Source organism: Kryptolebias marmoratus, linkage group LG11 (assembly GCF_001649575.2).
Source record: "Kryptolebias marmoratus isolate JLee-2015 linkage group LG11, ASM164957v2, whole genome shotgun sequence".
In the NCBI taxonomy this organism is placed as follows: Eukaryota; Metazoa; Chordata; class Actinopteri; order Cyprinodontiformes; family Rivulidae; genus Kryptolebias; species Kryptolebias marmoratus.
The window spans coordinates 25,432,245-25,448,772 of NC_051440.1; the positions used below are offsets into that span (position 1 = coordinate 25,432,245).

Here is a 16,528-nt window from a genome sequence, read left to right on the forward strand (position 1 = left end):
TTCTTTAGCTTTAACAGGTCCAGCTTCAGCTCAGCGCTCAGTCTGTATTTTAGCTGAAAACGCTGCGTCTCTAGTTTGGTCTAAACTTTATTGAAAGCTCAGCCGAAGCCTAAACACAGTTTGTGTTTCTTTCGGCTGTCCTCCTCCTGTCCTGTTTTTTAAAAATGGCCGTTTTCTGTTGGTGACGTCTGCCACCTAATTTCCAACATTACAAAGAAAATAAATCCTGTAGTTTTACTTCAGTCTGACGCTTCCTTCTGTCTGCAGCAACCACGACCTGTCCAACGATGCGCGGCCGACAGAAAGCCACTTCGTGTGTTTGTGTGCGTGAAGGTACCTTCAGTCTCCAGGAGGCGTAGGGAGAGTCCGATTCTTTGGTGAAGAAGCGCGAGGTCTTCGTCCCCTTGTTGAGCAGCTGCTCGGCAGGAAGCCCCTGCGCCTGAGAGATGTACCGGATCTGAGCCGGAGAGAAGGGAGAAAACCCGTTAGAGATAATCGACCCGACCGATTCATAGCTTAGATAAGCCGATTCACCCAGTTGTGCTGCAGAATATCTGCACGATCAGCAGATTAAAGCATTTCTGTGAATTTGTTTTCCCTTAAAAAACTTCTTCTCACAGATAAGATTTTGTTTCCACAGCTCATTATTTGTTACAAACAGGGGCTGAATTTTTCTTATGAATGCGTCCAGCAGAATGAAAGGTTTTAATTCAATAAAACTTGTGTCGTTCCTGTAAAACTTTAAGTGTCCTGTGAGTCAGACATCAATCATTTCATGTCCGCTCTGAGCCAAACACAGGAAGCTGCAGTTTATTCAAAAAACAAATAACTTTTATAAACCCAGAAAGAAAAAAAAAAACTTGTGAAACAGCAGAAATAGAAGAATCTGAACTGATAAAACTAAAGATTACAGCTTGTTTCCTTTTAACCTTTAATATTGTAGAACCAGATAAAAACAGTAAAATCTGAGTTTGCTTAAGTTGAATCATTTGAATTAATATGTTTTTATTAAAGAACCAAAAGTTTTATCTGTTAATGAAAAAACCTGTCAATTATAATAAAAATTACACATTTTCTTTGAATATTTTGCTTGCCTGTAGAGTTTTTTGTGTGTTTTAGTTTTCTGGACAGAGTTTGGTTTGTTTTCCTAAACAGCACAAAAAGGAAAAACATTTATAGATATTTTATTTATAAAAATGGGTTCAAGGCTATAAGCTGGTTGTGTTATTTTAAAAGTAAAACTGAGAAAAGTAACCCTGGATGATGAACAGATTAACAGTCTTTGTGAGTTAAAATATAATAAAAGTTAATTATGTAGTTTCTGAGCAGCTTCTAAGGTTAACCAAGCTGCACCTTTTCCTCTCATATCGACAGTTAATCTATCTGCCAACGACCACACGTGTTTGTTTACCCACAAAAACAGCCGAAGTGACGGAAAATAGGTCAACAATGGTGACGTCTGTTTGGGATGGAGACATTTACGCTCGGATTTGTTGAGTAACGTCTGAGTATAAATAAATAAATTTGGAGAACTACTGGAGTGGTTCAAACCGCAGCATCTGATGTAGTTCAGGATAAGAACCTTTCGATGAGTGCCTTTAACGAACACTACATACCAATGAGGGATGAAGTTTGTGTCGTTACACCCTCCAGCAGCTTTTAAGACCTTCTCCAGGTTCGTATCGGGCGTTGCCGCCACGCCAACTCCAGAAGTTTCACGATGAATTAAAAAAAAGCCATGTTTCACAACGTCTGCATGAGAACCCGAGCACGTGTCCGCAGCCCAGAACAAACACGCGCACCGGCCGGAGGGCGCTGGACCGAGAACCTGCTGATGGTGCACTGAACTCCAACCAAAGTCTGTGCACGTGCATGTGCACGGCTGTGTGCATGTCTACCATCAGGCTTATGTTTATAAATACATTTTGCTGTGTAGAGTGGAACAGCGGCGAGCCTTGGCATGGGACGGCATACTTTCGGGGGGCTCAGCGTGCACGGGAGTGTGTCCTGGCATGGCCTGGAAATACTTCAACGTGCAGCGACTGATTACTAATCAAACCGTGAGAAAAACAACCTTTTTAAAAACAATTTGTCAGATAAATTAGACTTTTTGCTCAACCTTTTCACCCCCAAACGGATTAACACCAAACTTGATGAGCCCAAATCTGGTCTTAATTGAGTCGTTTACGGTCAAACAGAAGATAATCCTGGACTCATCTGTGAATGTGGCGTGGCCCTTTTCCCATGCTCCCTCTCCCAAGCCGGGGGATTCGAGTTTGAGTCCCAGTTGTGTAGTTTAGACCACACATTATCTCACGATGAGAACATAAACACACACAGACAGTCCAGTGAAGCATTAGCTGGATTTAAACGAAGCAAACAAACAAACATCTTAAGGCCTCCCTGTTTATCCCTCAGAGCGAACATGTTTGTGTACGTCTCGTTCCGTGTGTGTTCACAAGTGTTACCTGGTCGTACTCCAGCGCTCCGGGGTAGAGGGGCCAGCCCAGAAACAGCTCAGCTATCACGCAGCCAAGCGACCACATGTCGATGGCCTCGCAAAATGGCAGGCCCAAAATAATCTCCGGAGCCCTGCAGAGAAGAAAAGTCAAGCAGAAAACTGCTCATTATCACGCCAGAGAGGACAGCGAATCCACGACTTTCTGCTGGTTCTGTGCGTGCGCTTTGCTAAAGATATCTGAGCAAAATGTGAGACTAAATAAATAAAACCCCAAAAACCTCCATCTTAGACTACAGGCGTCAGTGAGCAGGTTAAAGGTTAAAGGTCACAAACAAGTATGGCAGGAAACTTCACGGCAGCAGGTTTTATCTGAACAAACCATCAGATTTTATTTACAAGCTCAGCTGATTTGCTGCTTTTTGTAAAAGGAATGACGGCTCTGTCGTCCTCCATGAGAAGTCAAGAAGTCGGTTTGCGGTCATGTTGTCGCGAGACGTTCGTTTTCTCACACCTTTCATCGTCCACGAGACGCTCGGATCAGAAGCTCCTCCCTCCTCCTGCAGCGTTAAAACGTCTTCCTGCCTGTCCTCGTACAAATTTTTGCTTCTCTTCTCGCAACCGGACTGAGACGCCATTTGCAAATTTGACGGCGAGAGATCAAGGGGAGCGTGCCCCGACACCGCCCGCCCGGACGAGGCGCACTTCCTCCCGGCGCCTACAGCCACGAAGAGCCGCCCGTGTCTCTGCGGTGTTTTTAAGCTCAGAGGTTTATACGTTAAAGACGGCCGGATTTTCTTACAGCCTCAGCGGAGCAGCAGAAGCAAAATGGCTCCATTAAAGCTCATAAACACGCCCACAACAACTTCTGACCAATCACACGACACTTGGGGCAAACCCCCGTGAGAAACAGTTCGGCCGGGTTCTCGTGTGGCGAAGCGGCTGCGACAACACGAACAGGAAGAGTTTAACTCCAAATATCCACAGACTAATTTCAGGCTGCACGTAAAAGCGTCGTGACTTCCTGAACTGCGAAGCTGAAACGGGACTAGTAATCCAGCGTGAAGTGAGGTGTGAAAACAATGGACTTTTAGACCTGGACCCAGCAGCGGAGCTACAAATAGCAACTGGTGCCGTGACGACCGCGGGGGGAAATGGCTGCTGCCAAGCAACAGCTGGACGCAAGGCCGTAACGAAACCGTATTCCAGGGTGAAAAATGAGGCCATCGCTCATTGATCTCTGAGCGGGTGTTTGTCTGCGCACGAGGCCCAGGCTTTCTGTCCTGCCTGACCTAAAGGAAGGTTAACTCTGGCATTTCCTTTTTCTGTTTCAGAGGAACAAGTTTGGTTATGAAACATCAAAAAGAGCCTGGAGGAGGAAGAGGAGGAGGAGGAGGAGGAGGGGGCACTGCATCAGACTTTTACACGTGTGGAACATAAAGTCTGGGAAAACGACTGGTTCTCCTGGTTTTGGGTAAATTTGCCCTTCAGCCATGAAAAAGGAGGCGTTAGAACGCAACAAACCTGATCCAACCCCCGGATGGATTAAGAACAGGCGAAAGTGAGCCGAAATACATCAGCCGAATCAAACTTGAATTAATACAGCAAATAAAGCTACAATCGGGATGGAAATCAGGTGCAGCCCTCAACAACCAAGCCTCGTCTCATATTAAAGATCGTAATGTTTTATATTTTGCTCTCAGGCTGCAGGTTTAATTCTGGTTCCTAGAGTTTCTAAAACAGGAGGCGGAGCTTCCAGTTCCTGTCCGTGAGGCTGACACCATGTCTACCTTTAAGACTTTCCTTTCTGATGAATCCTATAGTTCGGGTTGGTTTGGGTTTCCTGAGCGATCCTTTAGTCCTGCTGCTGGAGGACAAACTGTCCACATGTCCTCACTCTGCTGCTGTCTTTACTCTCTCTGCTCTCCATGTTTGCAGTTATTGCTGCCTTTTCTTGCCATAGAAACCACACCTGGACCAGTCATTCTGTGTTCATCTGGGTCTCTTTCCTCCCTTCTTAACCCCCATCCAGCTGAGGCAGATGGCCGCCAATCCTGAGTCTGGTTCTGGTTCTGATGGAGGTTTCTCCTTGATAAAAGCGGGCCGTTCTTTTCCTCCATCGCCGCCACGCTGCTCAGGATTGCAGCAAATTGAAGATGCAGGATTCTTTAGATAAATAACTTACTAGTTAGCATTTATCTGTGTCCTGTATGTAAATGTATTGTATTAAAATTTGAATTAATTGACTTTAATTCATTTTTATCTGGATCCTGGACTTGTTTGTCTCTTCTGTGCAGCGCCCTCAGATGACTTGGCTGTATGTAAATAAACAGAACAGGCAGGTATTATCTGAGGCCTTTGCAAACAAACACCAGTGTTTGCTGCAAACGGTATTAAATTTAGTAATGCTGAGCATTAAAGGTCTATGGCAAAAATACATCAACAACCAAACAGGTTTGGTTTACAGGAAATGGTTTCGGGGGGAGGCGGGTGAAGGGGGTGAAGGGGGTGCAAAAAATAAACCTAAAGAGAAGTCTTTGTGTGTTATTGTTGTTTTAAGCTGATATACTTATACGGCTACGCCACGTTCACACAAACTAATGCAACTGCAACGTTCCAGAGCGGCAGATGGGCCAGCTTCCAGAACCAACGAGTCCCGCTGCGGGGCTACAACAAGAACAAACACCGCACACAATACGGCAGCACGCTCCAACCGGGAGATGTCTGAGCCCAGGACATGTGAGGCCCCGTTCTCCCGTTCTCCATCACCTGTAAGCAAAGCTGGGCCGTGATTCTCACATATCAAACGCGTCCAGCAGCATTGCTAAAGCGTCATCCGCGAGGCTGCGTCTCATGTTGCACAAGACCGAGCGTGCATGTGCAGCAGCCGGAGCGCTCAGCGGCCCGAAAGGAAAGCTGGAACATTTTCTAAATACCTTCAACGTGTTCCTTCAGGTCACCTAATGACACGAAAACCTGTGAATTAATTTCTGATTTCACTGTGAAGGAGAGGTTTCAAACAAACCGCGGCCTCAGACGGTGGCCCGGGAAAAATATAACACCTCAAGTAACTCAAACTCATGTAATGTTAAATAAAAACAAAATATTTACTTGTTTTGTTTCATATATTCACTTCACCCAAATTCAACATCCAACTGTAGTTTCAAGATGTTTAAAAATACTCCTTGAATGAATGCCTATCACCCGCCCGTGTTTCAGACCAGGATCGCCTGATGTTGAGGAGTTATTCTGGTCAAACTTTGACAATAATACGACGCAGAATCTCATGAAATGTCTCACATGATCTGTACGTGGAGTGAATGACTCTCAGCTACTACCACGCCAAAGTCCAGCTCAGTAGCTGTAAAAGTCACAGAGAAGCAGCCAGTTTTGTGAAGCTGTGGCGGCCATCTTGAATCGGGTCGACTCCAAGGATCTGCGTCAAGGCATCCTAGTTTCTAAAAGCTTCATTAAAATCCGTTCAGTGATTCAGGAGATATTTTGCTAACAGTACAGACAAACAGACACGTGCACACTTGTGTTATATCATCAATATTATGGTATTTGTATTTACTAATAAAAAGCCAATGAAAAGTGGTGAAAAATCACTAAAAACTAAAATTCTAAGTGTCCTTCTGGTCCTTTTTCTTTAAACGCTGGAGTGAAAATGATAGCTGTGGATCATTAACAGCGCTTCAACTTACATCCACACAACACGGTGGAGGAAATGTTCGCAGGAGGAGGCGCACAGAGTCAACCGACACCTCCGTAACAAAGAAATCACACCCTGATGAGCTTAAACACAACCTGGCCAAATCTGTAAGCCTGCTAAGGCGATAGCCACCTTTCCTTCCACCTGATCTCCCGTCATGAATTATTCACCAGGACCGGCGCTCTGTTTTCATTGTGGGTAGTTTTACGTCACCGGCCCCCACAGGACAGAGCGGTCGCCTGCTGTGCTGTGTCACGCTGCCATGGCAACGACACGTTAAAGCACGGCGAGCGGCGAGCAGCCTCTGCTACGGCGTTTTACCTGAGGAAAATAAACAGCTCGAGGTCTTACCAGCATGGGATTAAACACCAAATACAACCAAAGAGACTGAGAAAGAACTCATATCAGGACATTAAATCAACACTAAAACAGTCAGAGTCTTAGTTTGTTTATCCTCACAGAAAATCTGTTAGAAGTCCGATCAACCTGAATGCACCTTGGCCTCTAAAACGCGTCGGAATCAGACCTGCACAGCGCCAAATAATAAAACAAACATTTATTGGTAGGAGGAGTCGTTCTGGGAGTAGAAGTCGGAGTTCTCTAACAACTCAGATGTCAAAGATTATCGTTACGCAATTAAGACGCAGTAAAACGTTTCAGCGGCTGCAGCTGGCAGACTCAAAATGTTGTTCTAAAAACGGGACCCGGGCTGAAAGTTTCCACCCAAAATTGCTCCATAAAGCAAAACAAGCAAGTTAAGAGTTTCTGAAAGTTCTAGTTTAGGATAGAAGACAGTTAACAGATGTGGTAAACGTCTGCTTTCATTAACCAAAACAAAAAAAATCCATAGTAGAATGCTCATACTGTTTAGTTTATGCAATCAAAGAAAATAAAGTTATTTTTAGAAGCAGTAAGTTATGCACATTTACAGCATCTCTCCCCAACCATAAATATAATTGTTTCATATTTAAAAACAAACAAAAAACACTAAACGCTTGTGATGGAGAGTTTATTTTACATTTCGAACTTTAATGAATGTGTAAAAAGACCTAAACTTCCTTAGTGTCTCAGAAAATCCGTGGAAAATCCCTGCTGTGGAACAAAAAGGAAGAAACGCTCCACTGTGGTGATGAAGGCTGCATTTCTGTGGACGTTCTCTATGGTAACAACACAGTACAGTCATCAGCAACCAGAGGAGAAACCGCTCTCTGTGTCCAAACAACACAACCCAAACACTGTTAATTTAACAAAAAACACTTGGCTCCACAGGTCAAACTATAGATAAGCTCAAAAAAGTAAATAATCTACCAAAACTGAACTATTTACAATAAATTCTAAACAAACTTCTTCACTAAAAACGACACACTGAATGTAAAATGAGCCACAGATAAAAAATAATTAAATTAAATTAAATTAATAGGGGATTCATCTGAATCTGTGCAGACTGTAAACCCTGAAATACTAGAAGTTGGCGGTAAAATCCATTTTAGATGCTTCACAGACATGGAAGAAATCGTTTTTTGGTAACTTTATCAGTACTTGCTGTAAAAGTTGTGTATTTTTACATCTTCTCTTTGCTAAAACCTTGAAGATTATATGTCTGTAAGTAACAGCTGAAGTTATCAAAACTTGACAGTCTCTAATAAACTGACTTGTGTACAAATAAACACAATGCTAGCTGCGTTAGCTTGTCTATGGCATTTTCAATGTTAAGTTAGCATCTATGCTAACTGTTGCACAGCAGTCTGCAAAAAGTGGCCAAATGTTTCTCCTCCGTTTGTAGTTTGAGCAAATAAACATAAAAATCTTTAAATACTTTTTGTTTAATAGTCAGAGAAGTTTATTTCAAAGCGTGTTTGGGTGCAGAGACGAACAGACAAAGTGCCCAACCCTGCTGCCTCACCACACAAACACACCCAAAGTGCACACAGCGTAGGAATGTCTGAATGTTGGGCTTTTTTTTTGTTTTCCTGGATCTAAAAGTGACTTTTAACAAACCGCATTCTTCCCTGGCCTCTAGCGTCCTGAGTGACCTCGCTGAAAGAACCGAGCTCGTTTTCTTTTTGAATCTTTTAACCGCACCGCGATCTCTGAGCGGTGAACGAAGACACGTATGGACGCACATTCGCACGCCCTTAACCAGGTCAAACACGGAGCAAATCCTTCCAAGTTATGTAACACCGGGCTCTCAAACAGGGGAGGCTCCAGAAGGAAGCTCGCTCGCGTTGAAATCAGACGTCTCACGCCTCGGAGGCTCATTTCAGCCGAACAGAGCAGCACAGGAAGCTTTAAATTCCATATCCCTAAAATAACTGCACTGCTTTGTTCCTCGCGGGTCAATAAAAGAGAGGAGCAGTGGGTGTGTGCGGCACATTAGCAGCTCCCTGCATGTGCAACAGATTGCACAATGTTTGCAGAGTCTGCGAGCATTTTCCTGACCTTGCAGCTCCTCCATGAACTGCTCTGCTAAGAATGTGGAGACATTAACTTTCCAGCTTACTGTCACACGGTTAATTAAAAAATGTTTTCCCCCCATCAAAACAATTTTGGACATCCTTGAACGTGGCCACAATGAATCATCAACAAATAACAGAACAGTGCATTTCGAACTGGGAAATTAAATCAAACAAGTTTCACTTTGTGCTTCTGAAATTTGTCTTTTTTTAATTAAAGCAGGTCTTTGATGAAGTCTGTCCCAACATGAGCTCAGAGCTCAGTAACTTAATGAAACCGTTTTGCACAACAGTGCTTGGTGAAGTCTGTCACCTTGTTTCATAAGCATGTCTTCTTCTTCCCTCTGGCCTTTCATGACACCAGTCTTTGTGTACGTTTTAGTTCCTCTGCATTTTACAAATGCACAGCAGAGACGAGGACGCGACAGGGTGAGACATGCAGCAAAAAAAGAAATATAGAAATGCATCCATGCACGGAGAAAAGAATGACGCAGCTCAGCTGAAAAGTGAAGAAGAGAAAGGGACCAAAAGTGAAAGGCATATTGGGAAACTCCCAACGAGAGTGTGCAGTCCATTTTATATTACATAACATGAGCAGGACTTGAACACACAAGGCTGACGAAAGACTCCACTAAGCCCTGTGGGAAATACATAAACAAGCACCAACCGTGGGAATGACTCAGACCACTACGGCGGCGTTTTAAAATGACAAATGACACCAGATTTCACATTACAGCGTCTCTGATCTTTCTAAAACTATCCCGCTTTATAAATCTCAACATCCTGCGTCACGTGGCTCCATTTTCAGCTTTCAATAATAACAAATGTGACCAAATTAACACTGGTCATGAAGTATCGCTGTCATTGCCTCAGGGCAGTTAATGAGGTCAGCTGAAGCTCTGCCGTCTGGTTAAAGTGAACGGAAAGAGGAGGTCCTGACCTGTAGTATCTGGACTGCAGATAAGTGGAGCACACAGCCTTGGAGACATGGCTGGCCGAGCCAAAGTCGATGACTTTGACTCTGTAGGGCTGCCTGGAGGGGTCCACCAGCATGATGTTTTCAGGCTTCAGGTCAGCGTGGATCAAACCCAGATCCTTCAGCTTCTTCAGAGCGGTCGCCACCTGTAAGGTTGGAGATCAAAATCAGCAACATTTCTAAGAATACTCCGTATGTTCCATCTGAAACATACATTTACTTTCACGGGTAACATTTAAACTCGTCACCAGAGGTTAGAGTTTACCTGCTGCAGAATCGGCCTGATGATTTTCAGAGGCAACGGGCTGAACTTGTTCTGCTTCAGGAAGTCGTACAGGTTTTGCTCCAGCATCTCAAACACCAAGCAGGTATGGCTGCGGTGCTGAAAGCACTCCAACGCACGCACCACATTGTGCTCGTCTGCATTCTCGCTGCTCAACCTGGCCAGGATCTCCACCTGATGGTCGAGGAATGAAAAAGGATGAAAGGTGATTGTTTAGGACGTACAGCGCCGATTCCAAAATGTAAATAAAATCAGAATGCAATGATTTGCAAATCCCATAAACTCATATTTTACTCACAATAAAAATGTACCACTTTTACATTTTTCTAGTTACATGGCAACAACACATTCTAAACATGTGGGACAGCTCCATGTTTCTCCTCTTCTTCTCCCATCAGTCTGTAAACATCTGGATCTGAGGAGAGCAGCTGCTGGAGGTTTTAGAGGGAATGTTGCTCTAATGCACCCCCATACCATCAGAGAGGCAGGCTGGATGGTTTAGACCCGTCTGACCTCAGAATAGTTCTCCTCTGTGCCCCAGTCCAAATCCCCCCCCAAAAAAAAAAACTGTATATTTTTATTAGTTTCAACATTTGATACATTCACTGTGTTCCACTCCAAATATAAAATGAGTTTAGCACGTTTAAATTTTTGCATCCTGTGTTTTAAGATGTTCTGTGCTGCTACAACAAAACCGCAGAATATTTTTGTTCTATTCCCCCATATTCTCACCTCAATCTGTCCTTGCCGTGCATAGGATGGGTGGTTCTTCAGTATTTTGACAGCCACCACTTCGTTCGTTCCCCTCTTCCAGCACTTCACCACCTGGCCAAAGGTGCCACGGCCCAGAAACTCCAAGACCTCGTAGCTGTTCTTCAAGGAGTAGAGAAGTTCGTGCTGAACCAACTGGTAGTCACCATCTCCTGACCCGGTTCGACTCAGCGTAGCACCCGCCACAACCTCAGAACTTTCGCCGGGCCTCATTTCCGTCCCATTGGCTCCGATTCCAACGCCTGCCACCGCATCGACCCTGTTGTGTTGAGAAGGCAGGGTCCCTCCGCCGCCAACTCTGACAGCGTCTCCACTGTTCCCAGTGCTGGTCTGCAACATGGCCACAGGAGGAGGAAGTGACGGCAGAGCAGACACCTCCTCCACTATCTGCATGGTTCGAAAGCAACTGCTCCCCTGCGGTTGTTCTCCACCTTCGCCTGTCTTCTGTTCACATCTCTGGCTGGCACTTGAGTCGACGACGGCGATGTGTCCTCCTCTTCCTTGTGCTTTTCTGCTTTTCGCTTCTTCCTCCTCTGCTCTTACGCAAGCCTTACCCGACAGTTCGCAGTCCAAGCCTCCACCTTCTCTTCCACGACCCTCCTCCTCTGGTACTCTGCTCTGGTCAACGGGCTGCTGATCCTGGATCCCAGCTGGACCTTCTCCGAGGCTCCCCCCCCAGCTTCCCACACTCTGTATTCCCGCAGACTGCAAAGTCCACGGCTCGGTTTCCACAAGCTGTCGTCCTCTGTGCAGCCTTCCTAAATCGGCACCAGTTGAAGATGGAGCAACGTTGTTGGGATACGCGATGCCGTAGTTGACTCCAATCACGTAGGTCTTGGGCGGCGGTCGATGCTCAAAGGCTCTGCTGGTGTTGTAACTGCGGTGGACGTCACCCGTGTGTCTGCTGGTACCACTGCTGCTTCCTAAGGCACTTGTCTGAGCTGAGTGCAGGTGTGACGGATAGACCAAGACTTGTGAGGCCATACCTTTAAACACACAGAAGATAAAACAAAAAGTTAAAAACAGCGTGTTTGTTTTGAAGCAGTGCTGCAACCATCGGTGACCAGCTGACCGGCGTTTGCCAGGATGTCTCCAAGCATCCTGAAACATCTGCGGAGGTTCTCAATCTCCTTACGTGAGCCACTGAAGCTTGATGCGTTGTCGCTTGAGTTTCAAATGTGTTCAAAGAAATTTATGCAACAAATTTACTTCCAGAATCCATGTGGGCGTCTCAAACTCGTCTCAGGAGCACTAGAGTTCCAGTTTGCCGTCTACAGCTACAGAACAAATGTCCAGATCCTAAACCAGTTTTTATAAACTGCTTCAAATACACTCATCTTCATTTGGAAAGTGTAGCCGAGGCATGTACGACGTGGACGATGGTAGACAACAAAATAATGTGCCATGACTGTTCAAAAAGGGTCAGGGTTTCAGTGAGGCTGCAACAATAATTTGCTTATTTTCTCGCAGCTAGTCTCCAACAGTCACGGCCCGGAGAGAAGCAATCGTTTGGTTTGACCACCACTTCCTCTGTTTCTCTTTTCTAACACCTTTTAGCCGAAGGTGACTCGGAAACTTAAAATTATTGCCTGCCTGAAACTGTCCATGTGAAAGGTTAGTTGGTGTAAAGTCTGTTTTAAAAGACAGGAAGTGGTCAAAGCAAAAAATCACCATCCTCACCCAATCCTCCCGGTGTTAGCTGCGGAAAAAAAAACAACAACACAAAACAGACATAAAAGCCACTAACGTAAATACAAAAGTTCAGTGTTCATGCCACCCTGAGTGGAAAAGGGAACTAGTCTTCTGTAATGGGAGATGGGGGAAGCCCGGCGCATCTATGGCCTGTTCCTGCACGCTACACTGGAGGGTCAGTTTCACACAAAGTAAAACCACACAGCAAACAGAGGGAAAACCGATACATCATGACGTGTGAAGAATGTTCTGTACTTCAGCAGCATTTCACAAATAAACCTATGGCACCAAACAGACTCATGACCGAGCTCTTAACTAATCTTTAACTGGCCTCTCTGTCCGACGAGCTATTGACTATTCAAGAACCTCGGAGAGGTCGTGTTGTGGTGTTCTGCTCATGGCAGCAGCCTAATCTTGGATCTGTTTTAAGAACAACACCAGCAGAACAGCAGCGGCAGCTTATTCTGCCTCGAGTCTGGATAATGCAACAGCTGAAATGATGCAACTCGGTCACTTTTCACACAGTTGGTCCCAAACATTTCCATCCAGGGTCTGCTCTGTTCAGCAGCGCCTGTACTATTAAATGTTTGTGCACAAACATTACGAGAGAGAAATGCAAGAACCTGGAATATGTTTACAGTGTACTTGTTGTTTCCCCATCAGGATGATAGCAAGGTAAGCGCTCAAAGCCTGACAGAGGGTTTCTTAGTCTTGTGCAATCTGTTAAATTCCACTGCTCAACTTAAGGAGCCTTCCTGCGAGCCTACGACCTGAGACTGGCTCACACCGTACGGATTAATCGATCAGCTGCTGTGCAGATCTCATGTTGACAGTGCCTGGTCAGGGGTTTTTTTTAAGTTACAGATCAATTAAAGCTTATTAACAAGTTGCAGATGAATCCTTGCTTCACATAAAGTCTCCTAAGCTTCAGATTATCCTTAATGATGGATATGTTTTTGAAATAATGTGTTTTATTTATTTATGTATCTTTGAACATGTGCATGGCCCGCATGACCTATACTGGAGGATTTATATTTGAATTTTTTATTATTTCTTTTTGCAAAACACTGACAGTTTATTTCCTACCTCTTAGGAGAAAGTCTAACCCCTAAAGTGTGAACTCTTCTGTACAAAAATCATATCAAACTATGATACAAAACCTTAAACTGTGATTCTGTAGCCACTATTAGCACATAAAAATGCCTCAAACTGTCAACAACACAGTTTTTCAAAACCATACGAACAACTTCAAGATTCTGTTTGCCTTTTCGTAAGCACATTCCTCTCGTTGCGGCAGGTCTTTACGCCATAACAGGCTGAAAACAGGCAGAGGCCCAGCTTGTCAGCCGCACTTCCTGAGGGTTTCCAAACAGAGCCGCAGATTGTGCTCGTACGGGCCCGGACTCCAGCGACCGCAGCGCTCGAGCTCAATCACATGTCACACAGGCCGCTCGGAAAGTTTATCAGCTCAAGTGCAAAATTTCTGTTGAACAACGAAGGCGGTAGACTCCCAAACTATTAACGCCTATGCACACACAGGCTCAGACAGGCAGAGGGGTGTGCCTCTAAGCCAACAGCACAAGAAACACACCTCGTATCTCCTGTTGAGTAAGGGCAGTGAATTTTAACAAACCACTGACAGTAAAAACCAAGTTCCCTTAACATTACTCAACGTGAAAAACTGAACTGACCTCCACTGAGATAAGTGACCGACACTATAGAAGTTGGAGCCATAAATCACAATTTGGGGCAGGGGGGGCTATAATTACAATTCCAGCAGCCAACATTTTCTGCAAACATAATTACAGATGAAGTTATGCACAGACAGACACGTCTGCTCTTTAATTGCCACCCAGAACCGAAATCCAGGCAAACGCTGACAATAACCCGATGATGCAAACAAGAGGGAATTACTGACACCATCATGGGGCTGGTCGGCACGGCGTAAATATGTTATCCCTGCTACGCCTGCCATCAGTCTTTGAGGGACACTTGTACGGCCTCAGCTGTTACACCTTCTGCCAAAACTGTGAAGCCCGATATCCCACAGGACGAGCAGATCCGAGCCTGAAATAGAGATCCATCACAGGAGGAGGGGAGGACAAACACACACATACAGACGTGGATCTGTGGAGTCTCTGCGTGTTCAGCTGGTGTCCTTCTACATCTGTAAAACACCCCACAGTTTGCTACAGATTAGTCCAAGTGACAGTTAGCATATGGGAGGGGAGGGTGTAGTTAGTGTGTGTGTGTGTGTGTGTGTGTGCAGTACGTGCAAGTTAGGGGGATGGGCAACACCAACCATAGAGACACCTGTTGAAACTTCTGTTGTGGCAAATTGTGGCGTTATGGTGCTGTGGTTTGTGGCTTAACCTACTTAAAGTTAACTTAAACAGCCAAGCTAGCGTATATTTTATTTAAAAGTGATTCGTGTCAAACTATCAACAGTGTGTTTACACAGTTACAAAGCAAAAATAAATATAAAAATAAATAACTATAACTCCGAACTGGCTGCTAGTTTCACACTCATTAAAATCAACCAGCTGCAGTTCACTTAACGTGATTAGCTTCTGGGGCTAACATCTGCCTACAGGAGATAAGACTAAAGTTAGCAAACAGGCTAACTGCGAGCGGAGCCCGACCCCGAACGTCAAAATCCCCGTTAAGCCGCCAAAATATCGCCGAAAGTGGACCTGACTGCCAGGTTTCTCAGATAAATCCACATACCTTCAGTGACAGCAGTAAAATGCATCACCCAGAGCGTCAAAGAACAGTCCAGCACCGAGGATCCGCACCACAGTGAAACTCTGCATCGCTGCTGCTGTTTCTGCTGCCATCTTGTTGAACGACGAGAACAGACCCAGCGACTTTTCGCACATTTGAAGCTCTTTAATACGCCAAAAAACTTGCTATTACATAAGCGATCTAAAATCCATGGTCTTCTCGGCCGCTTCGGGATTCGTCGAACGTGGGTCTTGCGTCTACTTAGGACGAAGATCGATGTTTGTAAACTTTTACATGTTACTGCGCCTCGTCCACGACTGACTTAGCTGCTTGCGGCTAGCTGTTGCGGCTGGTTCTGTGGCTTGTCGCTTCTGCGCGTGCGCGGAATGTTGAGTGGGAGGAGCCAAAGGGTTCCGTCTAAATGTGGCTCACTCAGTCAAAACATTTGACTTCCGCGATATTTACGCCGTCCAGATACATTTACACACGCCTTATTACAACTTCCTCACCATATGTTCACTTCCCATTCAATTTGACCTCATTTAATCTTTATAAGAACCATTACCCGAGCTAATTCTAAGCGGATATATTATTATTTGACGTTTATTTCTCCGTTATTAGCCTAAAATGTGCTTTAAACTGGTATAAATCTGGATCTGTCGTCTACAAATCAAGATCACTTTCTGTCAGCTTTCTATAGTGTTGTTTTAAATGGATGTATGACATTATATAGAGCCCCTGAAGACCCTTTTGTGCTTATTTATTTAGTTTTTTTTTATTAGAAACCTAACAGGAACAAAAGGGCAATCATGCTTTTAAAATGATTTAATGACATTATCTAGGGCAATAAGGCTTTATTTAAAAAGATATACAGTACTGCAGAAATGTTGTTTTCTTGTGATAACTACAAATAATTAAAAAGGATGATAAAGTGCTGGGATGACACTTTGAGGTCATCCCAGCAAAACTTACAGACAAAAATGGGTATAAAAAAATACTAATTTCTCCAGATAACAAAATAAAACTAGCTCCTGGTTACATCCAAAAAAACAAAATAGCTGATTACAGCCATTCATGGCTTCTGTAGCTGCATTTATAACATTAATGAAGAATCTGGCGTTCTGGAGCTGAATGTTAGCAATATATTAACACTTAATATAGATTTTATAGTTGATCAACTAAACGCAAAAGTTCTGCTTTAAGGGTTGCCAGGTATTTACTGACCGAAAATGGATCAATGTTTCCTGTTTTAGAGATTTTAAATTGGGGTTCTGGCTCCACCTACTGCCTCAAAGGAGAACTACAAGCCTGCAGCTTTGTTAAAATGATCATACTTTATAAAATTTATTTAATTCTTACAATCTATTACCTCACAAGTCACTACAAAATATATTTCAGTCCTTTCTTTTAACGTATTACTATCATAAATAATGAAGAAAATTAAATTTTCAAAATAAAA

At 44.2% G+C, this 16,528-nt stretch overlaps 1 protein-coding gene across 2 annotated transcripts in view; it reads right to left on the reverse strand.

The window, feature by feature from the left end:
• Window positions 1–15,432, reverse strand: part of hipk3a (homeodomain interacting protein kinase 3a) — a 26,683-nt gene extending 11,251 nt beyond the window's left edge. For both annotated transcript variants that reach the window (XM_037978070.1, XM_037978069.1), the window contains exons 1-6: window positions 15,073–15,432; window positions 10,615–11,639; window positions 9,865–10,056; window positions 9,564–9,745; window positions 2,469–2,592; window positions 338–457 (exon numbers count right to left, since the gene is read on the reverse strand). In XM_037978070.1, coding sequence (XP_037833998.1) covers window positions 338–457; window positions 2,469–2,592; window positions 9,564–9,745; window positions 9,865–10,056; window positions 10,615–11,639; window positions 15,073–15,097 — 1,668 coding nt within the window. In that variant the 5' untranslated portion in view covers window positions 15,098–15,432. The remainder of the gene's footprint in view (window positions 1–337; window positions 458–2,468; window positions 2,593–9,563; window positions 9,746–9,864; window positions 10,057–10,614; window positions 11,640–15,072) is intronic.
• Window positions 15,433–16,528: the final 1,096 nt, after the last annotated feature.